At 38.5% G+C, this 17,602-nt stretch overlaps 1 protein-coding gene across 1 annotated transcript in view; it reads left to right on the forward strand.

The window, feature by feature from the left end:
• Window positions 1-9,485: 9,485 nt before the first annotated feature.
• The window catches only part of PI15 (peptidase inhibitor 15), a 37,004-nt gene continuing 28,887 nt past the window's right edge, over window positions 9,486-17,602 (forward strand). Inside the window, exons 1-2 of the mRNA XM_008255671.4 lie at window positions 9,486-9,685; window positions 10,220-10,529. Coding sequence (XP_008253893.1) covers window positions 10,257-10,529 — 273 coding nt within the window. The 5' untranslated portion in view covers window positions 9,486-9,685; window positions 10,220-10,256. The remainder of the gene's footprint in view (window positions 9,686-10,219; window positions 10,530-17,602) is intronic.

The following is a 17,602-nucleotide window of genomic DNA, read 5'->3' on the forward strand; positions in this document are numbered from 1 at the left end:
CAACTGATGGACATGCTTCTCTCTCTTTTTTTTAATAATTGTTTTACTTGAAAGGCAGAATTACACTGGGAGTGAGGGAGGAGGAAGGCAGAGAAAGGGGGGAGAGAGAATCAAGATCATCCATCTACTGGTTCACTCTCCAAATGGCTGTAACAGCTAGGGCTAGGATAAGCAAAAGCCAGGAGTCTGGAACTGCAGCCTGGTCTCCCTCATGGGTGGCAGAGGCCCAAAAGTCTTGGGCCATCTTCTGCTGCTCTCCCAGGCATACCAGCGTCCTCGCATCATCTCCTGATGATTTGGAAGTAGAGCACCCAGGACGTGGACTGGAACTCATATGGGATGCTGGCGTCACAGGCAGCCCACTTTGCCACAACACCAGCACCGGTTGTTTCCACTTCTTTGCTATTGTTAATAGTGCTGCAATGAACATGGGAGTAGAGGTGTCTCTTTGACATCTCCTTTGGATATATACTCTAGTGGAATTGCTAAATAACATGGAAGCTCTAGTTTTAATTTTCTGAGGAGCCTTCCACAATGACTGTACTAATTTACATTTCCAAAGACAGTGTGCAAGGATTCCCTTTTCTCCATATTCTATCACCAGAACTTGGTATATTTTTGTCTTTTTCTAACAACCACCCTAACTGGAGTTAGGTAGCATCATGTGGTTTTGATTTGTATTTCCCACATGATCAGTGATACTGACCTTATTTAATGTACCTGTTGGTTATTTGTCGGTCTTCCTTTGAAAAACATTCACTTATTTGTATTGCTTACTTGGGGATTTATTTTGATATATTCTTCATTTTAAAGATTTATTTATTTATTTGAAAGACAGAGAGAGGCAGAGACAAGGAGAGAGGGTGGTCTTCCATCTGCTGGCTCACTCTCCAAATGGCTGCCAACAGCCAGAGCTGAGCCCATCCAAAGCCAGGAGCCAGGGGCTTCTTCTAGGTCTCCCACGCAAGTGCAGGGGCCCAAGGACTTGGGCCATCCTTCACTGCTTTCCCAGGGCACAGCAGAGAGCTACATAAGAAGTGGAACAGCGAGGACTTGAACCAGTGTCCATATGGGATGTGGGCACTGCAGGCAGCAGTTTTACCCACTTTGCCACAGTGCCAGCCTCTTGATATATTGAAAAATAAATATCCTAACTTTGGGTTGCTATTTTTTGTTCTTTTCTTGCTTTGACTTTATTCTAAATATAGGCTAGAGTAGAACTTTGTGGCTTATCACCTCTGTAAGGGAACCATTTGATTTCTGATGGTCTGAGCATCCACATCTTTTCCCCTCCACCACATAACCAGCAACTGTACTCCAATTACAACTATCTTCTGTTAATTTGTTCCTGCATGTGTTTCACTAGTTACAACTAATACTTAAAACTGGAGTTTTCCACTATAACTATACCTCGTATATACTCACTATGACTGTGATTTTGCACACTATCTGGAACCAGATTATTGTAAATATAATCATATAGTCTTTCAGATCCAATAAAGCTTAATGGATTTGCAATCCTCCCAGTGGAGAACACCACCTCTCTCCAGTGATTTTGCTGTCAGAAACACAAATGCAATAGCCTTGAAGAGCTCCTACATAGCTGTCCTTCTTCAGGGCTGGCAAAATCCACAGACTGATGAAATCTAGTTTGGGAATCCTAGTGTCTTCAGCAGACACATTAGGTTTTCTTAAGAGCCTTGAGTTTATCACCCAAAATTTCTGAAATAATTCTAATGAGCAAGAGAAAAACCTTCACTTATTCCAAGGTTTGAATATAAAACTGAATTATTAAGGCTATTCCCTGTATATCCAGGGATATAGAAGACATATTCTAGCAACTGTTACATATAAGTTAATCCAGGATCTCATTTCTTCTGTTGAACTACAAGAGAAAAGTAGAACCTCAAATTCATTTAGGATTAGTATGGTAGGCAAGACACATTTAAAACACAGAAGGTTTAACCTAGGAGTAAGGTTTCTAAATCATTATGGTTAAAGGCTTTAGTCAACTAGAAACATAACATAACTAAATGCAATGAGACGCTAGGCAAATTCTTTTTTTTTTTTTAAAGATTTATTTATTTATTTGAGTGTCAGAGTTACACAGAGAGAGAAAGAGAGGCAGAGAGAGAGAGGTCTTCCATTTGCTGGTTCACTCCCCAGATGGCCACAAAGGCTGGAGCTGCGCCAATCCAAAGCCAGGAGCCAGGAGCCAGGAGCTTCTTACAGGTCTCTCACATGGGTACAGGGGCCCAAGGATTGGGTCATCTTCTACTGCTGTCCCAGGCTATAGCAGAGAGCTGGTGTGGAAATGGAGCAGCAGGGATTCGAACCAGTGCCCATATGGGATGCCGGCACTGCAGGCGGTGGCTTTACCCGCTACATCACAGCACTGGCCTCAATGCAAATTCAAATGTGGCTTCAATTTTTTTTTTTAGTATTTTTTTTAACTTTTATTTAATGAATATAAATTTCCAAAGTACAGCTTATGGGTTACAATGGCTTCCCCCCCATAACGTCCCTCCCACCTGCAGCCCTCCCCTTTCCCACTCCCTCTCCCCTTCCATTCACATCAAGATTCATTTTCAATTCTCTTTATATACAGAAGATCAGTTTAGCATACATTAAGTAAAGATTTCAACAGTTTGCTCTGTGGCTTCAAATTTATCTGTATCTGCAGTTCTGTTATTTATTTGCTCAGTAGGCATTTTAATCTATTCTGTTTAACTAAGTAATTTTATAGTTAATTAATTTTTAATTTTAATTAAGTTGAAAATTTTTATAACTTTAAGTTAAATAGTTACACGGAAGTAAAATTTAAAAAATACAGAAATTCCATGTAGCTCACTTTCACATACATTTCAGCTTCCAGAAGCAAACACTTTCATTTCTTTTAATATTTCATTCTTGGTAGTTAGCTCCATATTTCCAAGTAATACACACTTATCTCCTGATTTTTCAAAAAAATAATTATGGTAGATTGTATTCAAGATGAAAATCATTAATTCTCAATAACTGGTTCATGGTCTTGTGTAGTCCTTTTCTACATTTACAAAGGTCTGAGTGACTTGTGCAACTAATGGGATGTTGTGGGAAATGGTGGTGTGTGAGTTCCACAACTAGGCCATACAACACATTGTACCTTCCTGTGTATCTTGCTCTCCCTTGGATCATCCACTCTAGGGGAAGCCAGTTTCAATGATGTGAGGTCCACATGGTGAGATTTCCTGCAAACTGATCCAATTTGCAAACCATAGAAATGAGCTACATTAGAAAAATAATTCTCCGAGGGCCAGCGCTGCAGTGTAGCAGGTAAAGCCATTGCCTACAGTGCTGGCATCCCATATGGGCGTCTGTTCGAGTCTCAGCTGCTCCTCTTCTGACCCAGCTCTCTGCTATCACCTGGGAAACCAGTAGAAGCCTGTACCCACGTGGGAGACCCAGAAGAAGCTCCTGGTTCCTGGCTTCAGATCAGCACAGCTTGGGCGGTTGAGGCCAAGTGGGGAGTGAACCAGCGGATGGAAGGCCTTTCTCTCTCTCTCTCTGCCTCTGCCTCTCTCTATCTCTGCCTTTCAAATAAATAAATAAATCTTAAAAAAAAAGAAAAGATAATTCTCCAGCTTTACTTAAGCCCAGTTGACATCCTGACTGCAATTTTAAGAAAGATCCAGAAGAAGAAGTATCAGATAAGCTGTTGCCAAGTCCTGCTACACAGAAATCATATGAGGTAAGCTTATATTATTTATACTCTAAGTATGGGAAAATTTGATAGATGGTAGTTGATAATTTATCCATTTCCTGCAGTAGAAGTTGAGTATTTAGATCTCTTTCAAGTCCAACTTCTTTCCCAATAAGTTTACACATTCACACTTAATTTTTCTTCATCTTTCCAACAGAATAATTTCAAATCCTTGGGTTAATGCACTGTTCATTGCTTATATTGTTTTATATATATATATATATGTATGTATATAATTTAATAATGGAATCAAGTAGTATCTTGTGATTTCTATTCTCCCACAATGTTTTATAAATATGATCCAAGTGTGTATTAAAATATCATGAAATCTATCAATTTCACTGTTTTCCCTTGGTAACACTCCATCTTGGAACTCTTTGTGCTCTGTTCTGATCTAGACAGGCTGTTTTTTCCCTATTACAATAAAGTTTTTGCAATGAGTATCCCCTTCACCATCATCATATGGAATTCACCTTGTTTTCATTCTCTGATTGTACTTCTTTAATTACATACCTACCTCTTTCTTGATTGAATACTTTGTTTTATTGTAGAAGATTCTTCAATAGTTTTCAAAAGAAAAAAATGCATTAATGGTAGCTTTTTGAAGGCCTGTTTGCATGCAAAAACAATTTTATTCTAACACATTAAATATTCTCTTGAACCTATATCCTTTATCATTTTGCAGAATAAGTTGTATATTTCAGAATCATGCTGCTTCAGCACCTTAAGAGGCCACTTTTAAGCCACACTTTTCAGAACTATTTTCAATGTGAAATCTCAAGTTCTTCCACATTTAGAATTGTTCATTTTCTATGCTTTCCCTATGTAGAAAGCATAAAAATTGGTTTATATCATTTTATTTTTCTTGAGAAAATACACACATAAATTTTGGCACAATTACACAAAGGTTATTTGATATTTCTAATTACCTTTTGCATGAAAGATTAAAAAATAAAACAATGAGTTAAAATAGATTTCACAATACTAGACAAAATAATATAAATGATAACATCACACATTTTCTGATCACATTAAATTAAACATTACAAATTTAACTACCTTTGACACAACAGACATCAAAACTCTACCATTTTTGCAGTATTCACCTTTTGTTAAGCTATTTCTTGCATATAGTCTTGATTTACCTGTGATTTCTAATGGCTAGACTGGTGATAAATTTTCTTTTGCAAAGCTCACATAACCATCTGTAAATGTGGATAACTCTAGAATGCTATATGATAGTTATAATTAATTAAGAAAGTAATTTGTAAAAGAGAAGTTAATATATATCTATGCAATGTGATTAAGCTCTTTTAATAAAACATGTGCAATTATCTGCAATAACTAAATTGTAAGAGGCCAGAAGGCTGCCATCTACTCAATGGACAAACATGCATGAGCTTGATTTAGTGAAGTTAGCATGAAAAAAATAGACTGGTTAAGTACAGTTAAAGCATAAGGTATGGGAGTAGAGAAATAAAAATGGATGGTTATAGTAAATTAGGCTTAAAATTAATTTATATTTTCCAGGAACTTGAACTATAAAGCCAATGAGATAGTCACTAGTATCATATGTACAGGAGTGAATTGATCCTGTTGTTTTGATAGCACAGTGTTTTATTCAGGACTCACCAGAGAGACAGAAAAAGTAGGAGGGGGGAGTTATTAGGAGAATTGACTCATTTCATTCTAGAGTCCGAGAAGTCCCATGGTAAGCTGTCTACAAGCTGGAGAAAAAGGGGGGTTGATAGTATGCATCGGTTCAAGTCCATAGGTTCCAGAATTAAGGAAATTAATGGTGTAACTCTCAGTCTGAGACTGAAGGCCCTAGAGTTCTCCAGGGGCAAGTGAGGTTGGAAGCTAGTATGAGTCCATGAATCCAGGAATCAAACGCTGGAGAACCTGGAGTTCTGACGCCCAAGGGCAAGAGAAGAAGGGACTGGCCCTAGAAAAGAAAGAAGAAATTGCCTCTTCTTCCACCTTTTTGTTCCATCTGCACCTCAAGCTGATTGAATCGTACCCACCCACACATGGATAAATCTTTCCCACTCAGTTCACTGAGTCACATGCCAATATTCTCTGGAAACAGCACACCTGGCCCAGCTCAAACATTCTAATCAAATGCCAGACCACAGGGGTTTCTCTTTCAACAGAAGAGGAATGAGCTCAGAGCCTACTGAAGCATTGAAAATAATTAATGCAATGACTGAGAATGCATATGCCCCATCTGCTATCTGGGCATACCTTAGTTTACTCAAGTGGGCATCCAAAATCAATGATCACAGCAGATAACTGAAGGCAATGTGGTTAATGGACGGGAGGGAAAACATTAGCCAGAAATGTCAGCTAGAAGGCAACTGCACTAATCCTATAAGATTAAACAGTCATGATACTGATACAAAGAAAAAGGAGTGGATTGGTAAGACATTTCAGAGAAAAAAAAAATCCCTACATTTTTCAGAGCTACTGGATGTAGGAAACAAAGCAAGAAAGCATGAGGAACAAAGGATAATTTGAACCTCTGCCCAGGGGATGACAGAGAAAAATACTAGTTTCTGTTTACATGGCATGCCACAGTTTATAAACTCCTCCACACATGCTCCATTCCATTGTTTCAACAGCCTTGTGATAAAGTAATATGTATTAAATAACAGGGTTATACAGAGCCATCTACAAATGCTTGACTACTGGTAAATAACTTCTCTGCAAGGTGCTTTATGCAAGTCCTTTTCCAAGTCATCTTTTTTTCTTTTATAAACAGAAGTTAACTTGTGTTCTCTTCAGATCTATCATGTGTGCCTATACTGTCCTTAATTCTCTGCAGGTTGCTAGAGAGATGGACTTTTATTGCAGTTTATTTAATGGGCAGGTGTGTAGTGGATTGTGTATCTGTTTCTGAAAACAAAGTGATCGGTATGGCATGTCTCAAAATTTCGTGTGCATATGAATCATCTGGGTATCTGATGAAATGATGATTCTGATTCAGTGGCTCTTGGAGGGCTCCTGAAATTCTGAATTTCTAACAAGCTCTCAGGTGCTGCCATTGGTAGTTCATAAGACAGATTTTGATTAATCCCACAAACACTCCCAAAGTACCTTTGTTGAAGCAGGTATGCCATTCTGGGACACTTACAACGTACGTGATTTAAATTTTAAAATAAAAACCATTTTCTCACAAGTTTCAAGGTGCTGCCAACTGTATACGTATTTATTTTCAGTAGTATGACTGCATTCCATTTCTGTCTCTGTTGGCAAGCAGGCCCCTAAAGGTTTCAAAACATGTCAATGGTCTTTCTCAAGAAGAGATCTCATAAAGAACTACCTCATTGTTGGTTGTTCATTAATAGTTCTCTTACTGACAAGTTGGATGCATGCCTCTTAATTTTGCAAGTATTTTAAAATTAAAATGACTTCCAATGTATTTCAAATACTTCTTCTGGCAATAACATCTGCCTGGAAGCAGACATCCCAGATCTCCTCCCACAGGTCTTTTCTTTTATGATTCTGTAGCCTTGTGGGTTTCCTTAATAGTCCGAAATTCCACAATATAATCCATGTGTGCTGAAAGACATCTGAAATCATTGACATGCCTCAGGGTCTCAGGATTAAGCAACTACCAGCTCTGGATTTTTGTAATTGGACTCAGTGAGCTGGTCTTCTGTTTAGCTCCATCTCTGAAATTTCTTCTGTTCTCTTTTTGCCTTCTCCCTCCCTCCCTCCCTGTTTCTTTGAGGAAATCCATTTATGGTCAGAACAAGTTTCTCAAGGATCATATTTTTATCCCTATGGAAATCCCCCTTGTCAAACTCTAGGAGGTGAACAATGTCTCTTTGTATACATGACAAAGGGATTAATCTTGAATGCAGTAGCTGATTTTTATAAGATTCTAAGAAATAACTGAGCCACTCTGGACAAAGGAAAGCTGCTATGTGCTGTTCCAGCATTAGAAGTCCTTTAGCACCCTAAATGCCGAGTGGCTAAAATAAACATGTAGAAGTATAGAATAATCTGTGTTAGTACTAATTTTTCCAAAAGTCCAAAGTACTCAGACTGGAGATATACAATTTAACCTGCTACTCCATTCAGGAATCCTTAATGTAACATCCGTGAGAGTCCTTCAAGGTGCCAGGAGTACTTTCCAAAAGGGTGAGACATTCGTTGGACAGCTCCAGTTAAAAATCTGCAGCTGTGACCAACCCTGTGCTTTCCTTAAGGTGCCCTGATGTTTCACTCTATACCTACTCACTTGCTATACGTATATGACATGTTCTTGCCTTTTCAAGTTTACAGTGTCAGTTAATACCTTGTTTAATGTTCTTACTATTGCAACTTAAACTCCCCCCAAATGATTTCACTTTAGTTAGGAGCTTAATACTCATCAAAAATACAGCCTATTTTTGCTACTTAAGTCTGTGTCTCATCACTGTATCTTAAATGTCAGTGGCATTTCTGGTTTCAAACATCCTACTGCCTCTTAGGAAATTTGATGAAGTCTGTCTCACCATAAAGCATCCACCTTTCCCCACCACTGTTGGATGCACCAATGAAGAGTTAAACAGCATGCAGTGGGCCACACATACTGCTGGTGATCCAACTGGGAATATATCCTAGGAAACTTGACTCCCAGTCTGGTGTGCCACATGACCATAATTTCTGATGCATCTAAATTCCCATACTATTTCTTCTGTTGGAACATGCATGAGACAATCCCATTAGCAAACTGGACAAGTCAGTATATGTTAAGTAAGTTTCTAAACTGAACAGTGTGTGTTTTCCAGGATTCCTGTTGCTACTGACTATACATGGCCCAGATTTTGTTAATGAGATCACGATGCATGGCTATTTTGAGGGTCCCTCCACTACAACTTGTTCTAATATTCACATTCTTGGCTTTTGCTTTGCCTAACAGAGATTTGCTCCAATGGCACCCTCCTAACAAGGCACTTCTGATTGTTGGCAGCTGCTGTTGCTGTTAAATTTTTCATGGCCTCTGTGCCGTGCCCTCCAATATGCTTTCTGAGAGGCTGAGCTATTCTCTGCTTAATATCTAAACTGTAAGCTTCTAAACCTGAAACAGATGTTATCTTGGCTGCTGTCATTTGCCATGAGCTTCTATATTCAGATTTTACAAAAGGCAGGTAAAAAAAGCAGATAATTTGCTGAACTCACGCTGTAGAGAAAGAAAAAGAGGAGGGAAGGTGAAATGAGAGAGAATAATATATAAATTAGTGGAATAAAGCCACATGAAGAGAGTACAACCAGTCAAGCATCTATTATCTTAATATCATATGCTATAGTTTGATGACTACTGATTTGCCAGGCATCTCTCTTCAATCATATTTGTGGCCACCCAGATTAACTTTGTGAGCTGATCTCTTGATTTAATATCAGCTTGCTCTTTTCAGCTCCCATGTCATTTACTGTCTTTAAAAAAAGTACTGCTTGTTACTCAGCCATCTGTGTTTTCAAGAACCCACAGTGTTTTTTTTTTCTTCTTTTTGTATGGGAACCAGGAACTAGAAAGCATTAAATGAGAAAAAATGAACCACTCAGAAAAGGTGAAAGCCCAGAGAAAAAGGGGTTTGTCTTTTATGGTTTGTACTTTGTAAGCTGTGGGTGTGACTCAATTTCCTCACCACCCACATAAAAAGGTTGCCACCCAATCACTGTTTTTTTTTTTTTTTTTTTTCTATCCTAAACCCCTCCCCTTTGATTTTGGCTAAGAGAGACCCTTAGAAAGACTGCCCTTTCTGGACGTTGCAAACTGTGACATATAAAAGCTGTCAGCTGCTCCTGTAGCCAGCAGCATTCAAACCTTGCAGACTTTTGCTCTCTGAGAGTTTGTAATAAGACACACTTCTCTTACAAGGGTTCATGCTACAACATAGCAAAGAACTTTAAATTTTTGGAAGAACAGTATATTCAGTTTGGCATTTTGCAGAGGTAAGCTATTTGGCTCAACAAGTTTATATTGCATGCATTGATTTTAAAGTGGCTCACATATTTTAAAGAACTGAAATTAGTTGACTATAACTTTTTTGTATATGCTCTATCATTTTGTGTACATATATGTATGGGAGACACTATCAGCACATTCTCTGTTGTTACCTGTGGTGCATTTTTTTTCCTCTTCACTTTCAAGATGAACTTCAATTCCTAAAACTTCCCACTGAAAATAAATAATCAGTATTGCATTTTGTAGGTCAGGCAGTTGGGACAAATGGTTTAAATTTATTTTAGAGTTAGGATCATGCTGTTTCTTTTTTTCTAGCTCTGAAAAGTCCCTCTTAGGGGTCTGCCTGGTAACAGCAAAATGAGTAGACTCTACTACAGTCATCTGCTAGCTTTGAGTTCAACCTTTACTTGGGTTTGGAGAAAGTCAAATCAAGCAATGCTCCCCAGTGATGACTTTGTAAATACATTTCCTCTGGCCCTATTTTCTTGAATATATCCTAACTCTACCTTTCTGCTTTAAAGCAAAGTAAACTCGGTGGCCTCTTCTCCAGCCCTCAACATGATAGCAATCTCTGCGGTCAGCAGTGCGCTCCTGTTCTCCCTTCTCTGTGAAGCAAGTACCGTCATCTTACTCAATTCCACTGACTCATCCCCGCCAACCAATAATTTCACTGATATTGAAGCAGCTCTAAAAGCACAGCTAGATTCTGCGGATCTCCCCAAAGCCAGGCGGAAGCGCTACATTTCGCAGAATGACATGATCGCCATTCTTGATTATCATAATCAAGTTCGGGGAAAAGTGTTTCCACCGGCAGCCAACATGGAATATATGGTAAGAGGAAATCTTTCTCTTTGAGTTCTGAGTGAGAAAGCTTTAAATTGTATGTTAGAAGAACTTAAAGGGAATGCGGGTGTTTACATGTCAAGGGAAATGGGCTTTTTGCACATTTTAACTTAGGAAGGGTTCTTATTTGCTTAAAAATGTTAAATACTCTTCCATCATAGAATTTAAAAAGAATGATGTGAGTGTGTGTGTGATTCGACATAGAGTTTCTTCTCTGAATTCCATAGTCACTGTTGAGTTAAACCCTACATAAGGGACATAAAGAGTGGGGTTGGTAGACTGATGACATTTGAAAAGGGCACTTTTAAAAAATTTCACAGGGAACTTTTTCTGTGCTTTCTTTACCAAATAGTCATATTTATCAGCTAAAATGTTTCTTGAAAATATTTCTTAAAATTATAGGTTTTGTGTGCATGATTTATTCTTTGGGTAGATGTCTTTTCCCTTTCTTGGATAAAGCTCTTACTGATGCTAATCTATTTGTATTCTAAAAGAACATGCTGACTTTTTCCTCCCTATGATTTAGTGCTTTGTCATTCAGATAACAGTGAAGCCAGTGCACTTGCACACTGTTCCAACTTGCTGTGCACACATTCTTTGCTCTCTCTTAAAAATAGACTCTCTATGTTTAAAATCATTTTACTTAGGAAGTAAAAAAGCAATTTTAAACCTAAGTTGGCACTGAAAAGAATCTTGTTAAAGTTTATTTTTGGTTTTGAATTTATTCACGTTTATGATATAAAGCCCAAAACAGCATGGCACACGCTCTATTTACAGCAATGACAACCACCAATGTGGAATTCTCAAACAAGGGAGGGGGAGAGTGGTACCACTAACGATTTTTAAAGGGTGAACTGAAATTTGGGGTTCCTATTGGTTTTTATACAAATAAAGTTTTCAAGCTTGACTAACTCCAGATGCCAGTATCTCGGAAAAAATTATAATAATGTAAGAGAGTCATAGTTCATAGAAACACAACTCAGACTCTATGACAATGCATTTTCCTATGTTTTATTAAAGAAAGAAAAATAATCATAACTGATGTATGAAGATCAACATGGTCTTATGGTTAATATGGACTCTGGAATACAAACGTGAGGGTTCAACTCCTAGTGTTGGAATATAAACTGTGTGAACTCATTACCTTGCTTGTTTTATTTTTATCATCTCTAATAGGAAGATAAATATAGCACTTGCCATATAGGGTTGTTGTGAAGAATGACTGAATTGAGGAGCAATTAGGCATGAACCTACAACTAAAAATGTTCAATACACATATTTTCAAATTTAAATTTCTTGTGAAAGGTAACCAGTGAAAATCCATTCAGTATCTAAAAACAGAAATATTTACTCACATAGAGAATAGGTGTTTTAAGAAGTTGATCATAGATATGTAAAAAAGAAGAGGAATGAATACATTTTTAAATTGATATAAATTATGGGCCGGCGCCGCAGCTCACTAGGCTAATCCTCCGCCTGCGGCGCCGGCACACCGGGTTCTAGTCCCGGTCGGGGCGCCGGATTCTGTCCCGGTTGCCCCTCTTCCAGGCCAGCTCTCTGCTGTGGCCAGGGAGTGCAGTGAAGGATGGCCCAAGTACTTGGGCCCTGCACCCCATGGGAGTCCAGGATAAATACCTGGCTCCTGCCATCGGATCAGCGCGGTGCGCTGGTTGCAGCGTGCTGGCCGCGGCGGCCATTGGAGGGTGAACCAATGGCAAAGGAAGACCTTTCTCTCTGTCTCTCTCTCTCACTGTCCACTCTGCCTGTCAAAAAAATAAAATAAAAAAATAAATAAATTATGAAAGAAACATGTCTAATATTCTATATGAGCTCAAAAAGGCAAAATATCTAGGCTACAGATTTGGGACATACTTTCAGGCAGGGATCACATCACCATGCAGACTAAGGTTATGGCCAATACTCTTGAGTCAGCTTTGGAGGTGCACTCTTCTGGGTTCCAGTTCTACCTCTACTGCTTCCTTTGTATCCTTTCACAAGCTTCTTAAAGTATCTAAAACCCAATTGTCTTATCTGTAACACAGTGATGATGATATACATAATAATCAGTTAATAAACAATGCAGTTCACTATATTAATGATGGTGAGAGCAGATAGATTACCACGGAGTAAAGATATAGGTGAGTATAAAACAGTAGGAAAGGTTGAGAAAAGCTACATTTTTCTAATCATACATCCCCCACTTGTCAAAAATTAATTCATAATGCATTTGTCATCACTTCTCTGTGCCAAGGACTTAACTGTTTTCTTAGATGATCTCATTTGATAGCTCACATTCTCTGTGTGAGGTTGAGATTATGATCTTCATTTCACAAGTGAAATCACTTAGACCCAGAGAGGTTAATGAGTAGACCAAAGAGGTATGGATATTGGTATGCCTGAAATTAGAATTTAGGTCTGTCTTATTCAAAAACCCATGCTTGTTTTAGTGAACATATTTTCATTTATTTGAGCTAATAAGTGCATCACTGGGAGAAACCCCTGGAGATATCAATATATTTTTTCTTTCCTTTCTTAAAAATGTCAATTGAGATCTAATGGTATTCAGACTGTATTTGTCATTCCACCTTTGGTTTTTCTTCTCCAATATCAGAACCACTACCAATGATTTATTTTGTAAGAACCAGATAGAATAATCATTATATTATAGATGCCTTATAAAGCCTCCTCAATTCAGTGAAACCAATGAGAAACAGTAGCAAAAGCAGTAAGTTTTATGAGCAAACTAGACACTGGCTCAGATATCCATGTGGATAATATGCATATAATTCATTTTTACATGTATTTGTTCATTTAACATTTATTGGGCATTTACTATATGGTAGGCACTATTTTAAGCACTATGAAAACATCTTTGAATGAAAACACACCCTTGACTCTCCACCCACCCCAGGTGGGGAGTCAGACAATTAATCACATAATACGTTAGAAGGTGATGAGGTTATGAAGAAAACTAAAGTGGGTTGTGGTGTGGTTTTCATATTTAAGTTTGTCATTGAGAATGGCCTGAAGGGCGATGCAGAAATGAGCTACACTAATAGATGAGGGAAGAGCAAGGACTCTTTAAGTTAATCAACAAATGAAAATCATTCATCTGAATCCTTCATGAAGACCCAGAGAAACGTGATGGTACATACGACGTAATAGGTAGACTGGACTGTAAGTGACTATTTCCCTAGATTAGGTGAAAAATACAGATCTTGACTGAATGCTACTTACCTTTAACTTAACACTGGTTGGACCTGAGAACAACTGGAAAACTAGCTCAGTTCCTAACTGGTCCTACATAGCTCACAGACCTAGGACACACCCCACAAATAGTTGTTTTTTGAGTCACCAGCTATGCGTCCAAATTAACCTCATCAGTTAGTGATATCACCCAAGAGAGCCTCCTGAAAGACCAACTTTGGCTTAGGGCTTTTTCTAATGGCACTAGTCTCATTTGTAATCTTTTCCATCTATAACTCTCTAAATTTTCTCTGCCTCTAATGTTTTCTGCTTAACTTATTCCTTTATTTATAATCATATCCTTCATGTTTTTGATATCACAACGCTGGGTCATTTCTTGGTATTTCTTATACCACATGTAATCTTCCCTTCTTTTGCATAGCTGTAGCCCCTCCTGTCTACCATATCTTTTTATCACAATAGAATATGATATAGTTATTTGTGCATTTCTAGAAACCTGCCTAATTTTAAACTTTGAGGATACTAAGCCTATGTTTATTTATCTTTTAAAATATTATTTAGTTAGTTAAAAGGCAGAGACAGAGAGAGAGAGAAATCCTACATGTGGTTTCAGTCCTAAAATACGTGCAAAGGTTGAGACTACTGTACCAGGAACTGGGAACCCAATCTCAGTCTCCCACATAGGTGGCAGGAACCCAACTACCTGAGCTATCACCACTGCCTCCCAGGGTACACATTAGTGGGAAACTGGAATCAGAGGTAGAGGCGAGACTTGAACCCAAGCACTCTGTATGGGATGCAGGTATCCCAAGCAGTCCATGTCTTAACTGCTAGGCCAAACTCCTGTCCTCATCTTTGTATATCTCTATTTTCTTTAGCAATTTGTTGAGTATAGATGGTACATAATATTACTAATTCAGTTTGGTTGATGTCTCTGAATTATTATAAGTAGTATCAACTTTGATATTATAAATATTTTAATACATTTTATCATCACATATTTTATTCCACTAACCTAAAATAAAAGTTTTTAGCAAGTTCATATATAGCCCTTAAAATTCACTTTATCTTCCTTAAGTACTTCATTATGGTAGATAGTATAAACTTAATGGGATAAAGCAAAAGAAATTTGAACACCAGAGTGCTGACATTCATATTATGGTGCTTTAATGTTTTCTTTGGATATTGTCCATGATTTTCATAAAACAACTTGTTACTTGAAATATTTAGCTTTCTTCAACAGTGTGTTTACACAGAAATAATGTAGATAGGACTTGAAATATGCAAGTGGAACTTCTTTACTCTTGGCTTCTGTTCTATGATTAGTTTATTGACTAATTTTTCAGAGCTCCTTGGACACCAGCTGTTTTTCATTCTTTGTAGGGGCAGCTTAAACCAAGACTTGAAACCACAAACCACACTAGTTTCTTAGAATAAGAATTATACTTAAAAGAATGAAGTTGCAAGACTCACACACAGAATAAAATTTGTAAGATGTTCTCTGAATTCAAGGCAATTGAGCAAATTAATTTTAAACATTTTGAGGTCCTTCTATGAGAAGAAGAGATAACCAAAGATAGAAATCTTTGCCTTTAAAGTAGAAACAATATAGTAAAACAGAAACAAATGGGGGCAGGGAGACACCACTAAGCATATAATTCAGTATAAACACTGTTGCATAGGAATGACGCAATATGAGAAGTACAAATACTGCAGAGAAGTCAAGGAATGGAGTGATAATCTCTTCCTGGCAGATCATGAAAGGCTTGTGGAGGTTAGCTGCTTAGGAAGGGGTAGGGGTAGCTGCTACAGCAGGCAACACAATGTACAAACTAAATCACCAAAGGGGAAAAACCATAACATATAGCCATATTTCTTGAGGAATTTGAGGAAAGGTTGAGGTTACTGTATAGAAAAGCCACTAGAGAGCATACGAAGCTTTTACAGTAGGGGTAGACATGCATTTTAGAAAGCTGTTCCTGGAAGTTTCGGGCACAGATTTTGACAATTAAAGTGACCAGAGAGATGCTGACCACTGAGTAACTAATGCTATTCCTTAAGGAAATGGGAAGGAAGAAGTGTGTAGCTACACCTACATACAGTGACAAGTAGGAACAACTAAATGAATTGTTATGCAAGGGATCACAGTCTTTACAGATGATGGCAGGTGAGGGACAATGTGAAGATAATAGGAATGATCTGAACACCTTAGAAATGGAAAAAAAAAAAAACAAACATTTTTTGCAATTTCAAGAAGCCAAAATAGCTATGCTGATACTATGGCCTATTGCAAATAGAATTTGCAGAGCTCAGGGGATAAGTCTTCCTAAACTTTCCTGAAAAAGAGAAAAGTACAGGCTACCAAGTCACAGCAGGCTGTAAAGTAACAGAATACATTTCTTGAAAGACAAAGTGGCTGAAGAACAGATGAATCAATCCATCCTCAGAAGAGCCAATAAGCTATTTGCCTAGATGTGTGACTTTGGAATAAACAGGAATACTGATTTAGTTAATCTGGAATTCACGTGGAAGAGAATAATAGATAATGTAAAGTGGATAATGTAAACTACCTTTTTGCTCCTTTATTCGGTAGTTGACTAAACACTTCTGTGCATCCTCATTTTTATATTTCTTAATGAAGCCACATCTTCCAATTGTTCCAGATGACACATTTCTCTCATTTGGGAAGGTTTTCTTGTTATAAATCTAAGCAATTTGATGTGTCTAATCTAAATCTCTTGAATGGATGCTTTTGTGACCACTAGAAGGCCTGCTGGGAAGAGCTGCCAACAAACAGTGAACTGGAAAGACTGCTGACAGGAAGGCATTTCTCCAGCACGTTTGGAACCCTGCATTCCTGTTGTCCTGGATGCAGAACCTTCTAAGTGCCTTGGCTTCAAATGAAGACCGGGCATATTTTGTAGGAGTTTTCTTCCAAGGTGCATGTTGCTTAGTATTACTTGTAGATGAACATAGAAGGTTGTAACCTTGAAGGTTATTTCCTTTTGTTCAGCTCTAAACATACACAGGCAGCTAAAGGAAGAACATTTTGTTTTCTTTCTTTCTTTCTTTTTTTTTTTTGACAGGCAGAGTGGACAGTGAGAGAGACAGAGAGAAAGGTCTTCCTTTGCCGTTGGTTCACCTTCCAATGGCCGCCGCATCGGCGCGCTGTGGTTGGCGCACAGCGCTGATCCGGCAGGATCCAGGTGCTTCTCCTGGTCTCCCATGCAGGTGCAGGGCCCAAGGACTTGGGCCATCCTCCACTGCACTCCCTGGCCACAGGCCTGGAAGAGGGGCAACCGGGACAGAATCCGGTGCCCCGACCGGGACTAGAACCCGGTGTGCCGGCGCCGCAGGTGGAGGATTAGCCTAGTGAGCCGCGGCACTGGCCTGTTTGTCACCATTTTCAATTCAAGCTCCAAGAAGCTAAATGTGAAAACACTAACACAAGACAATTTAGAACCTCACCATCATGTGGCAGACAGAAAAGCTGTTAATTATACAAAGGCCCCTCTAAGTAACTACATTTCCTGGTACTTAACACTGCTTTTCTTAGTGGCAGATGCTACTTCATCACCTATGATGGTGTAGAAAGATAATTTACTGTGTCCCTACTGAGTTTATAGAACCCAACATCAAACATGCTCCACAGATGCTTGATAAATTGGATCAACTGAATGAAATCTTGTAACATTTTCTGGTTAGAATGTGTGACTGTGGAGATCCAGCAGGCCAGCTCCATATATCCACAACCACTCATTCTGCAATAGTCCTTCATCTGCCTGCCATTGGGCTGAGAGACTCAACGGGGAGAAAGAGACTCTCTCTTTGGTAGGAAGTACTGTGAACGGACA

The sequence above is a fragment of the Oryctolagus cuniculus genome, chromosome 6 (assembly GCF_051225735.1).
Source record: "Oryctolagus cuniculus isolate XC-2025 breed Fujian yellow rabbit chromosome 6, ASM5122573v1, whole genome shotgun sequence".
Lineage (NCBI taxonomy): Eukaryota > Metazoa > Chordata > Mammalia > Lagomorpha > Leporidae > Oryctolagus > Oryctolagus cuniculus.